This window comes from Trachurus japonicus, chromosome 18, assembly GCF_045865225.1.
Source record: "Trachurus japonicus isolate A0001 chromosome 18, Traja_1.0".
Taxonomy (NCBI): Eukaryota; Metazoa; Chordata; class Actinopteri; order Carangiformes; family Carangidae; genus Trachurus; species Trachurus japonicus.
Window position 1 is genome coordinate 14,031,364 of NC_140924.1, and position 26,101 is coordinate 14,057,464.

Consider the following 26,101-nt stretch of genomic DNA (forward strand, 5'->3'; position numbering starts at 1 on the left):
TTCACTTTAAAGGACAGTGTTTTTTACTATCAACTTTTAATACTAAACATCTAACAACGTCTGTGCTTTTTGATGATTGCACTGTATTAAAGGAGAATCACGGTCATTTTCTAAGTAACGCTCTACAGCTCTAGGTCCCCGAGTGCCACCATAGGAAAACCTCTACTTCCTGGGTAGACCTTACTAGTCAACTGTCGAGCTCGGACCTGTTTCCATATCAATGAAGAAAAAAACACGAGGAGAACATGGATGTAGGAGGAAAAAAATGATTTTGGATGGGAACTAAAGCATCAATATGAATATAACTGCTTTTTTTCCCATCCAAAATCTTTTTTTTCCTCCTAAATCCATTATTTCCTTCCGTTTTTGTCTTAATTGATATGGAAACAGAGGTACGTGATAAAAACACGTTAACACTGCTCTCTCATATTAACAGAGTTATACAGACTCAGTGTTGTGTGGTAAGGAACTGGTGGATGTTGCAAAGCATTTGTAGTGATATTTTGAGCATTATATAAAGGCCAAAGTCGCAGTTAGAAGAACTGCCCCCATTACTTCGCTAACTGCAGTGTAGCGCAGCTAGCAGGAGGAGAGCTAGGTCCGGGCTGCACATTTATATTTTTCTCAGATTTTTTTCCTACGGTCGCACTCGGGGACCTAGAGCTGTAGAGTGTTACTTAGAAAATGACCAGAATTCTCCTTTAATACAGAACTGAGATCTGCTTTATAATTAAAGAGTTGTAAAACGAGCCGTCAGGACTTCCTGTAACTTTATGTCACAACAAGCCGTTCTCACCTGGACTCACCATCCAAATTTTAAAGTGTTTACATGAAATGTACTCCGTTTTTATTCTCAATGCATCACCAACATAACAGTCAGCCAAAGAAAAGGGGATCTGACCCTTTATTAAACATCAGCAGCTTCACTGACCAGTTCTCATCACTTTGATAATCAAATTTGTCACTCCTCCTCATCCTTCAAACAGATGTGTGGACCCCTCATAAATTACAAAGAAGATGCGGTCAAGTGCTCGAGAGAGGGGGACACATCTAAACGGTCAGATGTGATTATTATCTGGCCTCTTGATTTGTTCATTAATCTGAAAAAACCCTCAACACTGAATCAATGAATAGAATAATCCAAATCAGATCCAATCCAGATCCGATTTCAACTAAAAGAAGAGACACCAAATCCTGCAAGTTTTGGATTTTGATGGGTCCAGGTGACTGCTGTTGTTGTGACATCACAAAGTGACAGGAAGTCCTGACGGCTGGTTTTAAGGCTTAGTTTCTGAATACAGACTGTGTGCATTTCTCTGTGGACTGAGGCTTTGATACTTTCACAGTATTAATATAGAACCTAGAGCTGCTTTATAATCACACTACACATGGACATCTACCTTTATGCTGTATGGAGCTTTAACACAAACATCTACCTTTATGCTGTATGGAGCTTTAATACAAACATCTACCTTTATTTTGAAGGAGCTTTAACACAAACATCTACCTTTATACTGTATGGAGCTTTAATACAAACATCTACCTTTATACTGTACCAACACCTTTAATAATAAGCCTTTAGGATGAAAGTGAAGTAATGTGAAGTAAATTTTAATCTCTAAAACCAAACCCGAGGCTCCAACAAACCAAATCGACCAAATATAATTGAGCCGGTACAAAACCAGTCAGTTCTGGTCGGGTGAAGAAAACAACTTAACACAGTGTTATGGTTAATGATGCGTTCACAGAGTGAGACTCAACATCAGTAACATCAGCAGCAGCAGCAGCAGTGTTGTACTCTCTCTCTCCCTGGAGAACAAAGACATTTATCTGGCGGCGGCGGTGATGGTAGAAAGTAAATAACACTTGGATTTCATCGTCGTCGGCAACATGTTTCCATAAATAAAAATGGATAAATACACCGTCCTGTGATCCCCTCAGACGATCAATCCAACAACAACCCAGACATACCGATACATAAACCCACAGTCCAATAATTCAAACAATGTCCCGGTTCTCAATAACTCAAATATTCCAGTAACTCTAAACCCCTTCACTCATTCATTTACAATTTTTAAACAAAACAAAAAAAAGTTTTCTTTTTTTTTTTCCTCCTGTGGACTGTTTTCATGCCGTCGTGCCCTGAACTCGTTCACCCTCAGGCTGGAGGACCAGATTAGCATCAGTGTGTCAGTTTGGGGAAAGAAAAAAAAAAGAAAAAGAAAAGACTGACACAAAATGCGCTTCTTGTTATGTAAAAACCTTAAAAAATTTGCAAAGTGAGTGAGTGAGTGAGTGTGTGTGTGCTGCTTCTGCTGCCTGAGAAAACAAATTGGGGGGAGAGAAGCGAGCGGCAAAGAAGACGAGGAAAAAGAAACATGAGAGAAAAAGAAGAGCAGTGCGGACAAAAGGCAGAGGGACTTCAATGGATGTCACCTCCTGCCAACAAACAACACACAGCTGGTCTGTTGGTTTATGGGACAGCTTCTTCAGAGTGGCATAAATCTTAGCACCACTCCTTTTTAGGGCTTTTGTCTTGCTTCACTCAAAAACCACCAAAGCAGGCCTCTTCAAAGACAATAAATAGTCTTTAGCTGCAGTTTACTGCCATCAATCTGGGCCTCCTCTCCTCTCTCTCTCTCCGTCTCTCTGTCCTGGCACAGTTTGGGACGGACCCCGAAAAGAAAACGCCAGCGAAACGAAGACTGAGCCCGACCGACAAGAGGCTATTTGGTTTTTCTCTTGTCCGATTCAGCGGGGGCTGTCCAAACAAAACTGTTTTAATGTGAATTAAGCAGCTTTTCAGTTTGACACTTTGATTCAAACAAAGCCATTTACACTGAAATGTTGGAGCTCGCGACACAAACGCACTTTAAACTTCTGACCCCCCCGGCGACGCACTGTTGACGGTTTTAAGCTGCAAAGTGTTTTTTGATATAAATCGAGTGTTGTTGTTGGAGTGATTCATGTTTTTCTGCCTTTTTTTTCTCCAAGAGTCTTTGAGGTGTTTTTTTTAACGGGATAGTTCACCCAAAATTCAAATTTCACTCATTATCTACTCACCCTCATGTCGACTAAGGGCTGGGAGAAGTTTCAGAGTCCTCCATTCCTTCTCTGAGTTACAGGGGGGTCCGCGCAGCAGTATTTGTCCATATAATGGTTGTGAATGGATACCACTTTTCTTCATCCAAAAAGACACACCAAAACACATCCAAATACCTCCATACTGCTCGTCTGTCATGTCCCTCTTGTATTGAAGCCCCAACATGAGAAATTGTTCCAAAAAAAAATTAAATAAGTCTAAATTTTAAGCTTGTTTGTAGCGGAAGCTCCCAGTGTCTCAGTTCACTGCTCTTCCGTGATTTGCACTGACCGGCGGAACAATTTCTCATGTCGGGGCTTCAATACAAGAGGGACATTACAGACGAGCAGTATGGAGGTATTTGGATGTTTTTTAGTGTGTCTTTTTGAACGAAGAAAAGTGGTATCCATTCACAACCATCACATGGACCCCCCCGTAACTCACAGAAGGCACGGAGGACTCTGAAACTTCTCCCAGCTCTTAGTCGACATGAGGTGAGTAGATAATGAGTGAAATTTGAATTTTGGGTGAACTATCCCTTTAAATAAAGCAGAGTCACTAATGAGCTGATGTGAGAGCAGTACTATTACAGAGACTAGTGAGGGTTGCAAAGCTGTGCAGGAAACACTGAGTCGGCACTGATGTCTGCAAAACGATGATGTCTACAAAAGCACCGACAGAGGATCAATGACCTCACACACACTGAAGTCCACTTGCAGTTTGCACATGATTGAAAAGGAAATCATTACTATTCAGTTTTTTTTTTCTTTTCATGACGAATGACAAAGTCACTTAGCCTGCAAAAATACCAATTATTATTTAAAAAAAACCACACTGGTTCTTGTAATGTCACAGTTATTTCAGGAACAACTGGACAAAGTTTTGAAACATTTTACAGTATATTTATTTCCCTTACTGTTGTAGAGACTCAGACTGAAAACAGGTGTAAATAAATTAAAGTTTTTGCAGCTTTATAACCAATTTTCAGCCATTTATCCATCTAAACTCCAGGGCTCTGTGGTGAAACGTGTACAGGTGACGGCCGCTCTCACTCCCGTGTGGTAAGAAAACAAGCTTTCTATGCAAACGCGCCGCTGCAGCAGCAGCAGCAGCAGCAGCCTGCTTTCCCTTCATGTCATCACCTACTCCACATTTCCTCCTCTGTGCTGTTTCTGGCCCCGGCGCTCGGAGGAAAACACTGAGATCAAACAAGTGGTCACATGAGAAATGAGAGCGGCACTTTGTGTCGGTCCGGCTCTCGGCCACCGGGGTTGCTCCGCTGCCTGAGGAGAATCAAACACCTGGCATTTGTCACCCCACATCCCCCCTCTTTCTTTCTTTTCTTTTTTTTTTTTTTACAGTCGAGCCGACCCCCTGGTCCCTGTGTGGGAAAACTTAAAAAAAAAAAGGCATTTACATACAGCGCAGACAAAAACACAAGTTCTGCTAGTGCTAAGTAATAACTCCCCTGCCTAAACATGCTGCCCCTGCAGAAAGATACACAAAGACTCACACTTTATACAAGCACAGAGAATAGAAATGAAAACACTGTTGCAAAAAAAAAAAAAAAAAAGTGCCGGGAGCATGGGGATTTAGACCTTTCTTTGACAAACGCACGGCCTTTTTCTTCTTTCAACAGCTAAAAGGATTAAAGGGGAACTCTGTGCTATTCACTGCCACGTCTCCCCTTTCTCCTCAGGTGTTGTAAAACCATAAATCTTTCTTGTCTACTACTTGGCTTTTAAAGCAACCCCTCTTTATGGGGAGGTTCTCCACCAAATGTGCGTGGACCAGGCAACCCAGTTAAATGTCAGGCTATTCATGAAAAAGCACCAAGTTTTTTTGTTTTTTTTTAATTCTTCTCCTCAGCTGGAGGTGGGAGGAAGTTGTTGGAGTCAGAACTTCTGATCAATATTTTTCCCTCCCGATACAGAAATATTTATAAAATGTACAACAACAATCACTTGTTATTTGCCGATAATAAAAGCAACAAAGCTGCATCTTGCTCCTGGAGCCATCATCATCGGTTGCACCCACTTCCTGTTTGGCCACCCAGACACATTGCAACCGAGCTCCCACAAGGTTTATTGGTGCCCACCCCTTCTTGCAATTTCCTTGCCCCACCACCTCCCCAACCTCCCCCACTCCACCCCCCTTGGAGTCCACCAGACCACCATTAAAGAAGATTCTCTCCCTGCAGGTCATTCGATTTTACAGCCCTTCAACACCCGGGGAAGAACTGACCACCAACAAACGCTCCACCCCTCAAAGTCCTGGAAAAAACCAGAGACCTTTCCCTCCACTGATCCCCCCTTCAACCTTTTCCACAGTAAAAGTGGCCTGAAAGTGTCAATCACCAAGTCCAACATGGCGGACTTTCTTAAACCTCGTCAATAATAAAAAAAAAGACATGGGTTTTCTTCAATCGTCAATCAAAGAATTGGGTCCGATAGGCTTTAGACAGACCAACGGATCTCATTCTCTTGGCTTTAATGATAAACAAAGGTCAAAGAAGTAAAAGAAAAGATGTTCTACTTACATCTGATTTGTTGGACTGGTCCTCCATATCAGAGTCATTGGGATCCACCAGTTCCTGGAAGGGCGGAAGCTTCGGCGCCTTCCTGCGCTCGGCCTCGTCCCCGGCGTCCGGTCGTAATTTACTTGTTCGCATTTGCGGTCTATCCTTCAACAGTTTGTTATCTGGATGCTGAGCGTCCGGGCCCGACAGCTGCTTCCCCGACAAATCCGCAAATCCCTTTTTACGTTTTTTGGCCACGTGATCGTCTCCGTCGACGGGCGCGGACAGGCGCTTGTTCAGCCCCGGCCCGTGGGTGATCCCTTCAGTCCGATGCTCCTTGGACAAAGACTTGGGTTCCTTGAAGCCCATTTTGGGGTTGATATCTCTAAGTGGCTGGTTCTCTTTGGGTTTCCTGGAAGGTTCTTTGGGGGCTTTGCTGGGTTCCCAGCCAGAGTCTCTGAAGGCACTTTTGGGCTCTTTCAAGTCTTTTGGGGGCTTGTCTTTATGGTCCTTGGAAGGTTTGTGGAGTTTAGAGAAGCTGCTGCTGTTGGTGCTGGTGGTCGTGGCGGTGGTGAGGAGGGTAGTCCCACTTCCTTTGGAGCCATCCTGCGGATTAAAACCGAACAAATGAATGAAAACCTGCACAACGTAGGAACTCGACAATAACTTTCCTGGTTCCTGACACAATAAAAGGTCTAACTTGGGTTCAACTCTCAAACCAACACCTAAGACGTCTAAGCTCAGCTCAGCAGGGTTACTGCACAAGGAACTTTAGGTCAATGGGCAAACATAATGGAGTAAGGACATAATTAGCCACTGAGAACCGCAGTTGTCTGAGGGCGCTGCAAGCCTTTAATTCTTTTGACAAATACCAATATAGTATATAAAAGTGAAGTGCCACTGGAAATAAGACATCTCAAGCAGCGTTCAAATCCTACAGTAAATGCCTCCTGTGATTGGGCTACATGTGCAACTTTTTAAAAGAATTGTCCCAAACGACAAAGTGAGCAAAAAAAAGTGGCAGCTAGGTCAAAGGAAGATTAATCCTCTGCCTTTTACACAAGAGAAAACATGCATGCCACCCTGCAGTTTGGCATTACCATCTGTGAAAAGAGGGTCCATTCTTAAAAGGGAGTTCAAAAGGGTCTTCTTAGCCCTCATCTATGGGCTTAAACAGCAAACTCTGGGCTTCTTTTGAGCAACGCCGTTCAGTGGGGTGAAGGGGGCCTTTTCAACAGCCACACATGTGCAACCTTAAAAAAAAGTGGAGCGAAGGGCAACGTGGAGAGGAGGAGGAAATGCATTCGTTCAAACAACAGGGGCCATTTGTCCCCGGGTCTCACCTCAAGCCCCCTTGTCAATATTTCATCAATGCAGTAAACCCATTAAAGCAGTCTAGACGACGGTGGGTGTGTTACAACTCTGCCCAACCACCACTAAAACCTTTCATTTTGTCTATCTGCCGGTGACCCCGGGACCCCGGGATATAAAGCTGCCGGCTCGTTCTAACCTCCAGCGTGCTCCTCCACCGCAGTAAAGCCATTTCCCTCCCTGGGCAGCCCCACATAAAACTGTCTCGGTGCTGCGGGGTGGACACGCAGAGTTCTCTGCAGCCGTCAACATTGAGGAGACGAACTAAAATGGCACTTTTCAACAAATCTTTCAGCGCCGTGACACTGGCAGGTTAGCAGGTGACGCAGGCCGATGTAAATCTCTGCAGGGGCCTTCAACTGTAACTGTTAGGACTGTAAAAATTAGGGCTGCCCCCGACCAAAGATTTTCTTGTCGACTAATCGAAAAAAGAAAAAAAAAAAGTAGGGACCTGCCGTGCTGTGTAACCACAACAACAACAAAAAATGACAGCGAGTGAGTGTCACGACTGGCCCTTCAAATTAAAAGCCCTATAGCCTTTTATATACAGTTCAGTCATATTGATTTTGACTTAATTTTGACAAGACACAGCTCCAAATGTTTTTTTTTTTCTCCTGCGACCAATCGACCAATGAAATCTTGGTCGGCTAATGATTTTTTGGTCGACCAGTGCTTGGTCGACTATTTGGGGGCAGCCCTAGTAAAAATCCACCAATTATGTGCCTTGGAATCGATTTAAATTAATCGCATATGTAAATACACACCCTCTATTTTACGCTTTAAGCTTGACAAGCCTACTGCATTCATGTGGTGTTTCCTTTCTTTGCAGTATGTCGACCATGTAAACTGTGCGAGCCTTATTTCCCAGGCCTTAGGATCACCTGCTGACTCCTCGTCTGAACACGTCACGTCAGATGTTTGGGGGCTATTGTGGCGCAGGAGGATCTCAATGATCTGTTCCCTTTGCAGAGGGATGGGGGGGGGTGGGGATCAATAAGTTGTTTCATTGTCACCAAGGGGCCGAGAGCGAGAGCTAAAGCGCTTACAGACCGGACCCCCGGTGGATGACAGAATTACCCACATCCTGTAGCGTCTGCAGTGTCGAATGACATCATAGATTAAGATTAATCTGTTTTTGTGATGTGTTGTTTTTCTTAATTAATTTAAATTAAGGTATTTTGCCAACTTTAATAATTATAATACGGTTGTAGCAATAGAACTAAAAGCACAATCAGCTTTCTACATTATCTTACTAACATCTATTATGTAATTATCTATATCTATGTCTCTTAATCAACCAATTCTTACGTCAATATTATGTATATTACATATATTGCACAGCAAAACAGTATCAAATATCAGTTTACCTACATTACTATATTATCATAGCAGTCATATTAATATAATGACAGAGAACATTATTATTACTATAAACAGCAAAGTTCAGTATGAGGTGTTTTAATGTGTATAATACAGCTTTTTATAGCTTTTCTCAGTCTTATTTCATTTTATGCATTTCATATATATCTATATTACATGCTACTGTAACGTGATGTATTGTAAACTTGTTTTTCCAGGTGTAGCTGTGTAATAATGTGACTTTGATAAATGGATAAACCTGCAGTATTGAACAAACTGTTTGTCAAATAGCTCTGATTTATAGAGACACATAAAAGATATATAAAGTCATAAAAATCAAATGTTTCCAGAGCGATAATTTCTAACATGTGATGGAAAGAGAGAGAGGAAAGGAAAGAAAGAGAGAGAGAGAGAGAGAGAGAAAGGGAGGGAGGGGTGTATGACACAGAATGTATGTGACCTCCTGCTCCAGCGGTAATTCATCACACACACTGTGTTTAGACTGGAAACCGTTTCCATGTGAAACGGGCCTCTCCTGACCCGGCTCTTAAACGACACCATTTAAAGGGACTAAAAATAACACTGGATGGAAACAACACGCCGCGTTATTGACACGTATGATTTAGCGCTCGAGATAATAACAACGTCTTCAATCGACACTTAACTAATCCTCTTGGCCTCATCATCACCACCATCACCATCATCATCATCCTTTCCCCTCTTTGGTGTTTTCTGAGTGAGGGAAAATGTATCGTCCAAATTTGGGACTTTAGGAAAAACACATTAAGAGATGAAGTCCGTCCTCTCACCTACAGGTCGTCAGAGATTCGCAGCACATCGGCCGAGTCAGTGGAGTAACCGCTTACGACCGAGCAGCAGCCAAGATATAGTTTAGTTTGCTTAAGACAGAAGTTGGATGCCTTTGAAATCCCAGAGTTTAAATATGCTGGACGTCTTTGAACCTGCCAAATATGTGGAGGGGGATTAGGGCCCGGAGACTCTGGAGGATCAGAGTGGGGCGGGGTGGGGCCGGAGAGCGGAGGAGGAGGAGGAGGAGGAGGAAGAAGAGGAGGAGGAGGAAGGAGAGGAGGAGGGGGAGGAAGGAGAGGAGGAGGAGGAGGAGGAGGAGGAGGAAGAAGAGGGGGAGGAGGACGAGGAAGAAGAGGAGGAAGAAGAAGAGGAAGGAGGAGGAAGAAGAGGAAGAAGGAAGAAGAGGAAGGAAGAAGAAGAAGAAGAGGGGGAGGGGGAGGAAGAGGAAGGAAGAAGAAGAGGAAGAAGAGGAAGAGGAGGAGGAAGAGGAAGAAGAAGAGGAAGGAGGAAGAAGAAGAGGAAAAGGAGGAAGAGGAGGAAGGAGGAAGAAGAAGGAGGGGGGGAAGAAGAGAAAGAGGAGGATGAAGGAAGAAGAAGAAGAGGAGGAAGAAGAGGAGGAAGAAGAAGAGAAAGGAGGAAGAAGAAGAGGAAGAGGAAGAAGGAAGAAGAGGAGGAAGAGGAGGAGAAAGAGGAAGAGGAGGAGGGGGAGGAAGAGGAAGGAAGAAGAGGAGGAGGAAGAGGAAGAGGAAGGAAGAAGAAGAAGAGGATGAGGAAAATGAAGAGGAAGAGGAAGAAGAAGAGGAAGAAGAGGAGGAGAAGGAAGAAGAAGAAGAGGAGGAGGAAGAAGAAGAGGAAGAAGGAAGAAGAGGAGGAGGAAGGAAGAAGAGGAAGAAGGAAGAAGAAGAGGAAGGAGGAAGAAGAAAAGGAAGAGGAGGAAGAAGAGGAGGAGAAAGAGGAAGAAGAGGAGGAAGGAGGAAGAAGAAGAGGAAGAGGAGGAGGGGGAGGAAGAGGAAGGAAGAAGAAGAAGAGGAAGAAGGAAGAAGAAGATGAGGAAGAAGAAGAGGAAGAGGAGGAAGAGCAGGGGGAAGAGGAAGAAGAGGAAGAGGAGGAGGAGGAGGAAGAAGAGGAGGAGGGGGAGGAAGAGGAAGGCATCCAACTCTGTCTTAAGAGGAAGAGGAAGAAGAGGAAGAACAGGAAGGAGGTTGTTTATCTCCATGACGGAGCTGGAGGCGACTCTGACCTTTGACCCGAGGAAGCTCTTGCTCTTCTTGGGGTCGGAGAATGCGGGCGTGAGCGAGCTGTTGGGCAGCGTGGGCAGCTTCAGGTGCTGGCCGAACAGGGAGGTGGAGCCTTCCTGCATCACCATCACCTGCCAGAGGAGCAACGGGAAACAAGACGTGACCGGAGGAAAACCCAAAACTTCTCACTGATCAAGAAGAACTGACAGAATATGTGGGAAGTAGCAGGTATCAAACCTCTGTGTAGCTATTTACTATGGATAATAATCTGATTTAAAAAAAACTAGCATTCCTAGTTAGCTACTGACATATTTAGAGGTGGTAATGAAAACCAGCTCATGTTATAAACTGACACTGAACTCATTTTTGGTAACCCTTCAATTTACAGGCCGTTAATTACGTGATAAAGTCAAGAAATAACAGTCAATTTCATATTAATATCATGTTTTTCATAAAGGCAAAAGATTAAACATGCTTTTCATGCTTTGAATTCTTTGGGAAAGACCAGAATTTTTCTCCACCAAGTCCTTGAAATTGACCGATATTTCTGGGCTATTTCTGTGCAATCAATCGTGCTATTTCTTGACATTACTATAAAATAGGCCGTTACTTCTAGGCTATTTCTAGACGCAATTATTTGTTATTTTTTGGCCATTTCCTGACATTATCCTGTAATGAATGGCCTGTAAATTAAAGGGTTACCTAATGTTTTGTTTTTTTGTTTTTTACATCTACAGCATAAATACATACATCGTCTGCATATTAAACAATCATGGTCTCATGTCAATTAATGTCTATCACAGTGTTAGCCTAGCTTAGCATTTAGACTGGACTTCCTGGACTTGACTTTCTTATATATTTCTTTATTGATTGATTAAATGACACCAAGCCCCACACGTGCTGTTTGAATCACAACCACAAAATGTCATTTTAGACTCATTGTTTGGCAGATTAATTAATTAGCTTGCGTCTTTTAGTTTTTCCCCAAAAAAGCTTTTTCCTAGGCTAATCACATACTGACTTGGAGTGTAATTAAAAAAACATATTTTCCAATTTCTTTTTAAAACATATAAGCAGTTAAAGTTAATTAATTGGATCAACTCATTACCTCGTCAACAAATCTTGTCACAACCTCCTACTCCTGAGCTATAGCATTTTTTTTTTTGCAGTGCGTTATGATGGAGTTGACCTTTAACATTTGGACATGTGTGGTAAATTGTGTCATAATTAGCCCTGTTTTAAAGAAGTGCTCCAGTACGAACTAAGGGATGTTAATGAGGCGGTGAAGTCGTGTCATCTCCAGTGTGAGAAGAAATTAACATCAACACTCAGCTGCAGTAATTACTGGGCCAGAATAAGCAAAGAGATGAGACACGACAGTAAAGATAAAGATTTAAAAAAGAAAAACCACTGAATCAACATGTGAGAAATCTTACTTTTGAGTCTTCTGAACTTCGTTTGTGAGGATCCCGCTGCTGCAAAAGGAAACAACCCAAGACAAAGATATTTAATCATCTGCAAGGTGATACACGATATAAAACAAAAACAGTAACCTATCCAGTGTGATCTACCAGAGAGACAACAGCAGACAATGCAGAGAGTCAGTGTGTGTGTGTGTGTGTGAGTGTGTGTGAGATATGGTGTGTATCAGCACTCGAGCCCCTCTGACGGCTGACGGAGGAGGGTGCAGGGCAAAGTAAATAGAGAGCACTTAGCCGCAGTCATAAAAGCCACAGACTTACAGACAGACGGAGGCTCTCTGGCCACCGACCAACTGACTGAACCCGACACTGAGGACACGGACCGAGGGAGGGTGTGTGTGATCAAAGTTTATCATCCTGTCCTGTAACTGTAAGTGGACTTTTACGAGTTTTTTTTAAAGAGCCGCGCTTCGGTTACATCCCCTCTACTGTAACAGAGACGCATCTTCTTCTCACCGAGTTACAATGTTTTTGTTACGTAAACACCAAACCAACTGTGAGAATCTCCTGCAGTAGGACGGGGATTGATGAGATTTTATTGATACCAACGCCACTGTCAATTCTGGATCGATAGTGCCGTGAACTTTTCCACATTTTGTCACGTTACAACCACACATTTAAAGGGATAGTTCAACATTTTGGCAAACTGGCCCATTGCCATAATCCCTATAGTCATAGCAGTAGGTTCGTTACCTTTAATTGTCGGTGCAAGCTATTTTTAGAACGGCAGAGCAGAGCTGTGAGCTGCTCAGAGCTACGCTACGGAGGTTAATGGGATTTCTTTGTTTCCCCTCATCAAACTCATCAAATACACAATCCAACAACTCCAAAACACTCTGGTGGACAAGTTGTGACCTGCACATTCACCACGCTATGAGATAATAACACAACGTTACCAGACAGAGTTGTTTTAGAGGGAAATGCAGAGACTGCTGCTGAAAAACTGTCCCTGAAGGCGACGCGCATCAGCGGTTTTGCATGAATTTACCTCTACAACAACTCTGTCTGGTAACGTTGTGTTATTATCTCATAGCGTGGTGAATGTGCAGGTCACAACTTGTTCACCAGAGCGTTTTGGAGTTGTTGGATTGTGTATTTGATGAGTTTGATGATGAAACCAAGAAATCCCATGAGCCTCCGTAGCGTAGCTCTGAGCAGCTCGTGGCTCTGCTCCGCCGTTCTACAAACAGCTTGCACCGACAATTAAAGGTAACAAACCTACTGCTATGACTATAGGGATTATGGCAATGGGCCAATTTGCCAAAATGTTTAACTATCCCTTTAAATGTTTTTTTATTGGTATTTTAGGTGATGGGCCAACACAAAGTAGCACATAATTGTAAAGTGGAAGGAAAATGATAGACGGTGTTGGTCTATCACATAAAATCCCAATAAAATACATTTAAGCTTGTGGAAAATGTGGAAAAGTTAAAGGGGTATGATACTGGCGCTTAAAGTTTTTAGTTTTTCCCACAGTAGTAAATGTCTGTGTTGCATTAGGAGATGTCAAAAGCCTCAGTCCTCCTCCCCCGTCCACCTTCCTCCCCCTCCCCCTCCTCCTCCTCCCCCCGTTGCACTCCTAGAGTCTCCTACCCCTCCGGCTTTCAGTAGCTTCCTGCGAAACTCCTCCGTGGGGTTGTTGAAGGTCAGCTTCTCGCAGCGGAGATGATTGACAGGTGGGTGGCCGTCCAGGTGGAGGAACAGGTCGTAGTCGAAGCGAACTTTCTTCGGTTCTTCCTGAGGAGAAGTGGGCGATCCCAGAAAAAAATAAAAGAGAGAGAGAGAGAGAGAGAGAGAGAGAGAGAGAGAGAGAGAGAGAGAGAGAGAGAGAGAGAGAGAGAAGGAACGGTCAGATTCAGAGTGAAGAGTTTTGGTTTTTAAGCTGCAGTGAGGATCTTTTTAGATTAAGGGCGTATTCACACCAGGAAAGTCTGAGTCAATTTTTGTCAATTTCACATTGCTTTTCTTTTTTTTTTTTCCTCTTTTACAAGTCGACCAACTTTGTAAATAAAAGCATGTGTCTCTCACAGTCGCTCAATCATTGGATAAAAATTATTGGCAGGACATTGGTCATGCACGCGTTTCTTGCTGCCTTTTAATTTGGTATTTCACTTGCACAACCTCCTGATCGTACATCGGCAAGGACAAAGATGTGCAAGATGTGCGTCCTCTCCAGCATTTGATAAAACCTCTGACCAAAACTCTAGCACATTTTTGGCCGGCACATTGCTAACGAGTGATGATTTGGGCATTTTCTGATAGCTCAAACGTATTTTCTGATTCAACAGGCTTCCGTTGAGTCCAAAAAAGCTGTTAGGAATTTGTATTTAGTTTGGAAAAGGTTCGGATCGCATTCCCACCACAAACGAATCGTACCAGGGTTTGTTCAGGACTCTGGTGCGGAACAAACAAGTGAACAGAGGCCACCTCTTCAGCTGGGACTCGGTTCTCTGGTTTGTATTCGCACCAAGGAAAAAGTCTGTTTCAAGTGAACTAAATAGAGGTTTAAACTATAAGTACGATCAGGACGACTTTGTATCGGCGGATCAATTGTCTATCAAACTATCGTCTCTAAAAATCAACTCTTGTTGAAGGGAACTGTCGAAGCTCCAGTAAAAGTTTTACATTTCAGAATAAACTCGACGGTGGACTGTCGGCACCAGCTGCGTCTCCTGCTGTGAGGAGGAGACGTTCAGCCTGACATCTGCAGACAGCTGCTGACCGGCCTGAGCTCGCAGGTAGTCGAACCTTAACACTCTGATCAGTCGCCTCCTGCTGCTCCAAAGACAAACGTGTCGTCGGATTTCAGATTCCTCGGAGCCAGGTGATCAACTCCTGACGGACGGAGGCACCTGAACGCACCACGCTCCTCAAAGAGGACGACTCCCGACAGGTTACGTAGCCATGAGACATGTAAACTACATTTTAAACACTGATAAACAGCTGCAATATGTAAAATTCACTGAGTCAATTCTTTTTTTTTTATCATCAAAATTATGGCGAATTTTAAGTGCTTTAATTTTTGGTATAGTAAAAAATTAGTTGACAAATCTCGTGTTGTCTTATTGCTCATCCTCAGTAGGTCACACTCACACCTTTTGAACAAACACTGTTTTCAAACAGGAACTGTTCACACAATGACAACCATGAGAAATACAGTTAGTTTTTATTCTACCTCACTGAGCAAGAACAACAGGAACAATCTGCAGTCTGAAACATCCAGTACAAATCCAGCTGTGTTTCCCACAGAGGGGCAGATACGACAATTTACAGACTACATTAAACACCTCACATGCATCCACACGCAATTTATTTATCTATTTATTTCATTTTTTATTGTGCAAAGCTCTCATTTCACCACTTTGCCTCCCATATATTGACCTTTGGTTTGTAAATAATACAACTTTGAACTGGTGAAATATAAAACACAGTAATACGACTATAATATAGAACAATTTACTGCTTATTTAATAAACTACGGTGGCCCAGAGAGACAGTGAGTGTGTCCCACTCCAGCACGTTCTGTCAAACTGATGAAGACGGTTTCTGCATGTGTTTGTTTGCATTTTGTCTGTCTGCATGTGTCAGAGTGCTTTGACCCCTCAGGGCCTCCGTACTTCTCCTCACATGCAGCAAATCCGACAAAAATTAGTTGAAAGGCGTGAAATAAGTGATTTTATTTTGAAAAACAAACCAACAAACATGAAACTGTAAATGTAAATTGCTAAATAGAGCAGTTACAATGAATGACAGTACTCTACATCAAAGATTTAACATTTTAACATTGCCTTCAGTCTAAAAATGAACAACTACAGAAATATAGAGAAAAGTTGTGATGGTTTTGATGAGTAAAGTTTTAAAACCATAATCTGGGGTAGAGGCGTGCACACGTCTGAGTCTATAACCCAAAAAGCTAAAGCCTTCTCACTGAGAAGCCTTGTTAGCATAAAACCTTCAGACAACCAAAAACAAACCTGGCAGAAGAAGAAAAAGAAGAAGTAGAAGCAGGCAGAGATTTAAATGAGAGCAGGAGAAGAGAGAGGGAGGGGTAAGGGGGGGTCTGGTTTAATGTGTCTGAGAGGAAAGTGGAGCATGTACCTTGTTTTTGAAGTAAACTTCAATGGGCAAGATGAAGCCTGCGTATCCAGACTCCTCCACTTTGTACGGTGGATCCTTGCACACTGAAAGGAAACAGAGAGAAGAGAGAGAGGTCGTTGACCTTTAACACCAGGCGACAAAACCAAACAAAGACTTCATTTTGTGCCATAAAATGCAAAAAATTGAAAACTGAAACCGCTGCATTTCAAACACAAACATCACCTCAGCATTACAACTTATTATCATAAACACAGAAACGTGGTTTAAATGAGAAGCAGTCGGGTCTTTAACGCTCATAAATCCTCCTCCACCTCCTCCTCCTCCCAGCTGATGACGACGAGCATGATGAACGCTTCCTCCCGTCGCCCTCGTGGGCTTTTCAGAGACAAACAAGCTCCGCGCTCAGGTGTTCCTCCCTGGAGGAGTGTTTCTGTCAGCAGCCCCGTCCCCCGTGGCCGCGTCTCACACACAAAAAAAGCACCAATTAAGTCCACGGAGGTCGAGTACTAGAGACCCGATGGGGGTGTGTTTACAGCAGCAACAGATGAAACCTCCGTGTTACTCTAGTTAAAAATAAAACACTGCAGTCATCAGTAATTACAATGAATGTGTCTGTGGTGCATTATTCTCATGATGGGCTGCATGAATGGACGATAATTATGATGATTTAAGTGAAAATTATTCATGTGTTTCTGTCAAGTTTCTTCCAGTCAGAGGAAAAACATTTAAAAAGAAAGAAAGCTTGGATTCACAAAAAAAAACAAAAACACTTCTTTGTCAAAGAGGATAAGGAGTGATTTTAAAAACTCAGTGTGGTGTTTTCTCACTGGTGCTGAACCACAGACAGACGACTGACACAGACTGACGATGTGCAAACACTGATGCATCAAACAGCCTCTATATGACAATGTAAATGAACATCATGTATGAACTAAGTCTCAGGGCCCCTAAATGGAGGCATTTTGCCCCTAAAATTTGAGAGAGTGCACAGATATTTCATCTACTTGCGCATGTAGTAAATTTACCTTCTTTTTTTTCCACCACTGAAATGTGAAAAGTACTCAAATAATCTACTATCTGTCATTACAGGTATGAGGATCATGAACGAAAGGAAATTTGAATATTGGCTTTGCAAGTTGATTTAAAGTGTACGCCCCTAAATTGCACTCCTAAAATTTCAAGCTAGGGCCACTGTGCTGCTAGTGAATTTTTCCCAGCATTTTAGCTTCATTGTTAGCAGCATGAGAGTGGTGATGCTGCAGAGACGATCCGGCCAGAACAATGATAATGTATCAGATAAACCCACTGTATTGAAGCCTGGTTCACGTCATTCCCAAAGAGAAACTCACTCAAGTTCCAATGCAGCAGCTACAGCCAGCTACAAGCTCACAAACGACCTGAAGCCGAGTCTCTCTGATGCTCTTTCACCAGTCAACCTGTATCCAGCAGGTGGTTGTGGGCGGGGCTTAAGGTTTTAATGTGGGATAACTATGTTAAACTAGCTGCTTTTTGCGTCTATTTATTATGCACTCACTGTATTTCACTGTTGTTTCATGATTGTATGATGTCTTTAATATAATAATAAAGTTTGTTTAAAAAATAAATAAAGTTAAACTAAGTTTTTTTTCTACAGAGTTTAAAAACATGTCTAGAGAGGAACTTGACCTAAGCTCCAGGAAAAGGCCATTTTAAGTGGCTTTGTTGTTGTTGCCCATTATAGATTATTATTCACTATTATCCAATTATCATAATTACAAAAAACACAACTGTTTCGAGCTAAGAGGTTTAGTTTAATTAACTGTCTCCTACTTTGACAGTTAATTAATCATTTTTAGTAAACGGCTGCCCTGTTTTTTTTTTTGTTTTTTTTTTTAACATTGTCATTATTCTTTATCATAAAACAATTATTTTTTTGGTTTTTACACCAAAAGCACAAAGAGAAAATGTAGCTATGAGCTCTTTAAAAGTTGCCTCGCTCCATCAAGGCGTCTTCACTCTGCTCTCCGGTTTCATCCCGTGGCCCCGCCCGCTCCAGGAAGCAGCGGTGATTGATGGTTCAGGCCGACGACGCTGAGGTCGACCTCACCGCTGGAGCCAAGCCATCCACAACCCGAGTACCGCTGAGCAAATATTATGGGTTAGAGTTAATTGTGCAAGCGGGTCAGGTTCAATTACAAGCCGGCTGAAGACGCCGGTCGCTCCTCTTAACACGCCGAGGCGGAGACGGAGATGAGCCGAGCTGAGATGGAAAGAAAAATTCACACATAGTCTGGACACACGTTGGTATATTTTTCTTATTGGCGCGGATCGGAGCGTGCAGACGTGATGTCATGGCCAGATATTTTCAGTGACTCCTGCCTGAGTCATAAGAAGAATTAAAAACTAGACTCGAGTGAGTTTTGGACGCTTTCAGTTTTCTGCTTCGCTGACGTTCACAGACTCGTCTCTTTCCAGCTTCACAGCCAAAACCTTCTCTCTCTTTGTGTAAAACTTGAATTTCTCGTATTTTACAGGTCAATTCGCTGATAAAAAACTTCACAAGTTCAAGTTCCCACAAGCTCATTAAACTGTCATCAACACCTGAAATGTGAGACAAATAAAAGCTTTATTCACTAATGTGAAGGTGCTCCATCATATTTGGTATGTTATTGTTTTGTCAACTGTATTACTGCATTATTATAACATCATAATGTCACGACTAGTGCTTTATAAAACTAGAATCAAAATACAAAATAAATCACGGATCAAACTGTTGGTCTTTAACACATATGATGGTCACTTATATTTCACCAAATGTCAGTCGCATTGTCCTCTGTGAAAGGTCCGATTGTGTCCTGATAATTTTAGAAAATACTCTTAACTGAAGATAACTGGTGGCGCAATTGATAAAGTGGTGAAATACCAATGAAATATTGGTGATTGATAAAAATATACCTTTCATTTTAACATCCCTTTTGACAAGTTAAAAGTATATACACTCACAGCAGAGGTGACCAACCTTGACTGATCATTATTATCATAAGAGCTGAGATGAAGCCGAGTCAATTAATGATGATCTAAATATATTATCAATTACATGGTTTAGTCATTTTTCAAACCAATAAACTCAAATATGAGGATTTGCTTCTCTCTCTTTCTTTTATATCTCTTTATTTCATGTCAATAAACTCTGAACTATTGTTCGGACAAAACAAAACAATGTCGGACAAACGTTTTAGGTAACCCTTCAATTTACAGGCAGCTAATTACATGATGATGTCAAGAAATAACAACTAATTGCATCATAATATCTACAAATAGACTAGAAATAGACTAGAAATAACCATCAATTTCATTGTAATGTCAAGAAATATAGCTAAATATATAATGATTGATTGTGTAGAAACAGCCCAGAAATATTGGTCAATTGCAAGGACTTGGTGGAGAAAAATTCTGGCCTTTCCCAAAAAATTCAAAGCATAAAAAGCATGATAATCTTTTTCCTTTATGAAAAACATGACATTACTACGAAATTGACAGTTATTTCTTGGCTATTTTGTGACATAACATAATTAACAGCCTATAAATTAATTCCAGATCATTTTTTGATGGTTTGCTCTGTATACGTTGCAGCTTGTGACTGAGCTTCCTTCTCACCAACAGTAAACTCAGTCTAAACCCGGAGTGACTGAGCACCGGTCGAGACGATAGAGAGAAAGAGAGAGAGAGAGGGGGGAAACCCCCCCAGGAGTTTCCTGAGGACACGACGACGAGATGAAGTGAGTCAATGTGAAGGAGAAGTCAGGGGAGCATCTTGGCCGGGGTTCAGCAGTTCAGGTTGAAAAGGTTACCATTATCTGAAGGAGCGTCTGAGAGGCAACAAAGCGGCCACTGACCTGTAACGGCCCAAAAAAAAAATTTCACCAGTGGTCACAGAAGCTTTTTACAAAGGAGGGACGAGGCCGTGCAGCGCGGCCGCCGTTTAAACTGAGATGCCAATCACAGAACAATGCCAGTCACTACGTATTTGCCCTTTTCTACACAGACTGGGTTGTAATGAGGCCGCGGGGCCCAGACGGCCGGTGGCGGCGTAAAACAAAAGGCAAGACGAGAAAAAAATAAGAAGAAATTCTTTTGGGAAAAGGCTTTGTGGCTCGGATATGAGCTGCTTCCGCTCGCTCGTTTACTGTTAATCCGTCCTCATTCATCTTCACACCGGTCGTCCAGAGAAGACGGCCGGATGTTTGGGCGGCGACGGTCGTTAATATCGAACTTATCAGAAAACTTAATGACCAGATTTAAAGCAATCAGCCATGAACAAGTGTTTTTAGAAAAGTAGCTCACACTTGATCCCTCTTTGATTAAAAGATCAATATCTTAAAGTTTATATTAACAATGGAAAAACTATACTTTACTTTCATTTTTTAACTTGACTGAGTTGATGAAGCCAAAAACTGAAAAGTGGCTACACATTAATGCTAATAGCTCTGCTGCATGTTTTATTACATGACTGAAGTCTTTTTTTGGCTCATTGGTTTGACTTTCAGGTTAAAGACTTTTACTTTCATTCTTCATTTTACTGAGTCAGTGAAGCTAAAATCTGAAAATTGGACTTCCATTCATTACAGCTATAAATTAATGCTATTGCTCTGCAGCATATTTTGATTCAGATGTGATTAGAATATGTTATATTTTCTTATCACATGACTGAAGTCTGACATCAAACTCTGTAAACAATAACAACATGTGCAACATGTGGTGGAACTACGACAGTAAGCTAACCCCAACCCTTAGTTATGCTGATACAGGCCTAGACTGTCATGACTTACCATGATGCACCAAGCTCAACCCTCTCTAACAGGTAAGAGCATTCACATCCTATTAATATTTGACTTTTCTGTCTCTCTCTGTATAAAGGTATGTGGCGTATCGACATATTTTCAAACGAGACAAAACCGTTTATTGATCGAGCCTGATGTCACTAGTTTCTTCTGTAAAGCTGAACCAGTAAATGTGTCTCTCCATTCAAACCTGTCAAGGCCTATGTTGCTATTTATCATATTTATCATATACGATATTACGATGTGTATATTTGTGTAGTCTTATCTGTCATAAACAAGAGGTTACGGGCCACGTTTGTGTCACGGTGCCACAGAGACGAGAGCTGGGACACCTTACAATCTTACAAGGTTGGTTTTCAGCCAAGAAACGCTACGAGGAAGGCAGAGAGCCTCCATTCTCCCTGGAACAAGTTATTTAACTATCACAATTACTCCAAAGCTGTTTAATTAATGTAAAAATGTAGGAGAGTTAAGCTAAAGATCCCGCATAGCTCCTCTTTAAAAAATCTACAGGACATCACATGGACGATGAAGCAGCTTCTCTTGCAGTTGGACTAAGTCCCGACTCAGCTGGATCTCAGTCGGCTTCACGCTGAGGATCAAACAGCCAATGATCCAGAGGTTCCTGGAGGAGCAGGAGGAAAAAAAACTGTCTGCTGAGGACAAAAGTCCAGACATGTTGTCCCTACGTGACCTGGAGGAGTTTCCAGAAGCCCCCCCACCCCCACCCCACACACACACACACACACACACACATCAGGAACTCCCCAAAAGCTGCCTGTCCGGTGAGTATCCCACTCTGACCCAGAAACAGCAATTACTTCTTGGACACGCACACGGTGTAACTAAACTGTGGATCCGCAGTTCAGAGCCAAACAAACACGTCCCTGGTGAAGAGACTGAGTCACTGCAACACAAAGCAGCTGATGAGACGTCCAGCTCAGAACAAAAAGAAGAAAAAGAAGAAGAAAAGCTTCTTGAAACACTCACAATAACCAGCACAGCACCGACACAGTGGGAGGCAAATGAAAATGACCCTGAAAGTACTTTTATTCTGTTGTTGTTCCAGAGTGAAACAGATCGTCTGAAGTGGTGGACGGGCCGTGGAGTCGTCGTCTTCTTCCAAAAAAACTCCCAATATGTGGATGTCCAGGCTCCACAGGAGGAGACGCTTGGACTAATAAAGAGCTGTAGAAATCCTGCACGGAGCCAATCAGCCTGTTGTTTACGTCTTTGGAGAGTATAAGTTGAGCTATTCACTCCAACTACTTCAGCAGCAATAAACACTCCACAAATACATCATAGTAGCTAACTCATTTCTACTGACCAAGTTCAACTAATTCATACAGGGAACGATTAAACATGAATTTATTGCCAGTAGTACAATGTTTGTTTGTTTTTTAAGTTAAGACTGTATTTGTTCATATAAATAATAGTATTGAACATAGTATTGGCCTCGTTGAACAGACTGAACTAGAAATGGACACAACAACTGTTTCATCCCACTTTTTCATTTTTAGAGAGATTAAATTATGAAGTTTCTCTTTCAGTTATTGAGAAATTTGCACAGTTGTGTCTATTATATTGTGTACGTGTTTTATATTATGTACATTTTAATTGTTTTCCTATGCACTGTGTGGGCTGAGCTTGTACAATAGCAATAAAGTATTTTCTGATTTTGAAATTACTTTAATAAATGGAGCTACTGTAAGTGTTGGATTGCGTGCCGTACTAAGGGTTGTGTATTTATGAGTCTACGAGGAGCAGTCACAACTCACTGGCTGATGGGGATCTGAGTAAACTAATAAATCAATTTTATTTCAAGCATTCATTCACTCAGCTCTGTAGTTTTATTTCAGTTCGAGGGAACAGTTGCACAACCAACAACAACAACAGAGTTGTACGAGTGTTGCTGTCTAACAAACTTGCCTGAGCCTCTGTAACAATGGCGGGTGGTGATTAGCAGCTCAGTGGGGATGGTGTCTCTGGTCGGCTGAGCACAGCCCCTTAAAAACAACCTGGTGCTCCACAGTCCTGCAGGACCGGTCCGTCCTCCTGACCCAAACAACCTCGTGCTAATCAGTTAACCACCAGACCCCGAGGTCAACATTAATCTGCCCAGATTAAAAAGACCACAACACAAGAAACACCCAAGTTTGTGTTGGAAGACAACGGGCTGGAGAAGAAAGGACCAACAGGTGGCCGGCCTGAGGCAGTTAAAGACACACACACGCACACACCAACCCATCATGCACTGGGGTGAAATAACAAACCAAGTTTAGGACACACTTCTCTGATGAAACAAGCTGGATGACAAAGAAAAAACACACAAAAAGAAGTAACATCTGCACTTCCTGGGTTGAAACCACAGATGTCTGAGGCCACGCCCACCTCAGGGGACCAAACAAGGATGGAGAGGTGGATTGTTGAGGGGGTTGGGGTTGAAATGATGGTGTGGGGGGTTGGGGGTGCTGTTGATATCAGGTCCCAGGTAAACAGTGTGCACAGTGGGACGACTCCTTCATCTTCCTCCTCCTCCCCCATGAGAACCATTATGTCTGAACGCTGCTGCGTCGTCCTCCGGGGGCTTTTTTCAGAAAGTCACATGACCTTTGCCGTAAATGTGTGAATGTAGCACAGAAACAACAGAGCGGTGATGGGACTTCATCCTGGAGCTCAGGTTATTAGAAGGAGGAGTTTTAGAATAAAGACCTATTTCCTATTCATGGACACCAGAGTGGCCCCAGCGAGTTGATCCAAGTACCGACCAAGATCCTGGACCACATTTATTCTCAGACTGGCTACAGAAGCAACAAGGACAAAAACCCAAATAAACTAAACAAAACAAAAATTAAATGTGCAAAATTTGGCTAGAATATCCATTTAAAATACTCAAAAAATTATCCAACACCATCGTCGACTGTGATGATGTCATGAATAAGACCTCCATCTACTTTAGCAATAAAAATAAAACCTCTGATTTTTCTTTTCCACACTAAACTTGCATGATTTTCATCCATTTTTCATTTACTTTTTGTTATCTGTGTCATTTATGTACCAGAAAGAAGATACTCTGCTCTGTCCAATATCTGGTAAAATATAAAATCGTAGGGAAACTGCAGCTTTATAAACAAACACCTACAGCAATCGCAGAAAGAAACCCTGTACAACCATCCGTCCTGTATGCTCCTGTTCCTTCAGGCAGCCCACCTACTACGTTACTTTCTAGTTTACCTGCCGTTGGGTTGAGACTATTTTGAACCTTCGTCCTGACAGCTCACATGTACAGACATGTTGGTGAGAGCAGAGCATCTGACAGCTCAACTGAACCTGCCTCCTTGGATCTAAATAGATGTGTTGGACGTGTCATTTTAACGTTTAGATGCAAACGTTTCCTTTTACATTTCACATTTCTGTTGTTTTATGACTAAGAACCATGATTGTTTTCAGAGCCATTATCATGATACTACGTTTCTTGACCATTTGCTGCATTGGGAATCATCACAAGCTTTGCAAAAATCCTCTCACACCTGTTAAACAAGAGAAGCTACATTCAAAACTTCATTGTTCACTGTGGTTTGTTTTACATTAAGTCAACAGTGGATTTGTATATGACCACAACCTGAGGCAGCAGCAGCAGCAGGAGACGACCTTTAACCTGTGTTCTTCTCTCAACAACATTACAGATGCACTCTTCTGTGTTCAGTCTTTTATTACAGCTCCTACCATCACCAGAAAGTCAACCAGTGTTATTGCACGTTACAGATTTTTCTCATATTGTGCAGACCTGGGGTCCACATCATTACAAACATTATCTCAAGGCAAAAATCTTACAATATTACAACACATTCGATGTGAATAACTTACACTACAGTGCTTTTAATACCATTAATTGGATCTGTTCTGTATTTGAGTCCAACATATTGAACTGGGGAATGAATTATTTAAAAAAAAGTCAATTATTCCAAACTTTGGGCGACTATGACTCAACTATCAGGGGCTAATGTTATAGAAAACCAAAGCATCTTCAATCCTCTTAATAAATGCTCCAAATCAAAAGACTTGCAGTGAATCAGAACATGGAACCGGTTAGTGCTTTAATTTGACTACACATAATTAACTTTACACCACTGTACCAGCAGCAGTGCAGTAACAGTCCATGTTAGCTGCGGTAAAATGATTTCACCTTTTGGCTCCACTTATCTCGGTGGTAGAACCGGAGCCCCGGGTCTCCTCCTGACTTACGGCTTTTGTTGCGTGGAGGTGCCGTAAATAAAAGACAAATGTTTTATGGCAGGGGCAGAGTGAGAAAGGAGAGAAAGAGTTGCCAAACAGACAGCCCATATAAACCATGCTTCAATAAACCACTTCCTCCAACCTCCTTTCATTGACTGAGCTGAGGGACGGCCAGCATTTACAGCTCAGTTCCTGTTATTTGGTGGTGGCTGCCCCGTCTATCTGCACCTCCCTCCCTCCCTCCATCCCTCCTCCCCCACCTTCTCCATCCTTTCATGCCAGCAGCAGCAGCAGCAGCAGCAGCAGCAGCAGCCTCCAGCATTCAGGGTCTTTGCTTTCTTTGTGCTCTACCTATGATTTCAGAGCAATCATAAAATAATTACAGGCAAATTCCTGCAGCTCTTTGATTTCTAGAAACGGGGGGGACGAGGAACGGCGAAAGGGGTCTTAGGGTCTTTTATACCTGGGTCTGGTATTATCACCTGAAAACAGACGCTAATGGACCACAGTGATTGGGTCTGATTCCTTGTTGTGTCTTCTCTGGGATTGCAATTTCAACTTTTTAAAAGCTTTTTAGAAACTCGCAATTGAAGTGCAAACTATTCTTTGACCTTTTTTTTTAGGCTTTTATACAAGTTTATGAAAGAGTTTCTGTGATGTTGGTTTCACTTTCATTTAGATGTTGAATTGATCTATGAAGATGTGTGGCTGATTATCGTTTCCAATGCAAGTTTGAGGAGACTTTAAAAAAAAACTTTTTAGGAACTTGCGGTTGAAATTAGGAGTGCAAACTGTTTTGACTTTTTTAGACTTGTGAAAGTTTACAAAAAGTTTCTATGATGTTAGTTTCACTTTCAGACATTTAGACACTAAAACTATCTGTTTTATATCTGAAGATGTGTGGGTAATTATCTTACTCTGTTTTCAATCTAAGTTTCAGGAGACTTTCAATGTGAAACTGATCTTAGCGATGCTGGAGAAAGACTAACCCCAACCCTGAAACAAACCTGATTTAAAAAACAAAAATGCAAGTCCACTTGCTAGATATTTGTTGAACTTTCTGCTGTATCTTTCCTCAGCATAACGAG

General features: G+C 42.1%; 1 protein-coding gene across 2 annotated transcripts in view; it reads right to left on the reverse strand.

The window, feature by feature from the left end:
* The window catches only part of mllt3 (MLLT3 super elongation complex subunit), a 51,495-nt gene that overhangs the window by 14,246 nt on the left and 11,148 nt on the right, over window positions 1-26,101 (reverse strand). For both annotated transcript variants that reach the window (XM_085759524.1, XM_085759523.1), the window contains exons 3-7: window positions 15,958-16,040; window positions 13,453-13,596; window positions 11,815-11,853; window positions 10,381-10,509; window positions 5,622-6,206 (exon numbers count right to left, since the gene is read on the reverse strand). In XM_085759524.1, the coding sequence (XP_085615650.1) occupies window positions 5,622-6,206; window positions 10,381-10,509; window positions 11,815-11,853; window positions 13,453-13,596; window positions 15,958-16,040 (980 nt within the window). The remainder of the gene's footprint in view (window positions 1-5,621; window positions 6,207-10,380; window positions 10,510-11,814; window positions 11,854-13,452; window positions 13,597-15,957; window positions 16,041-26,101) is intronic.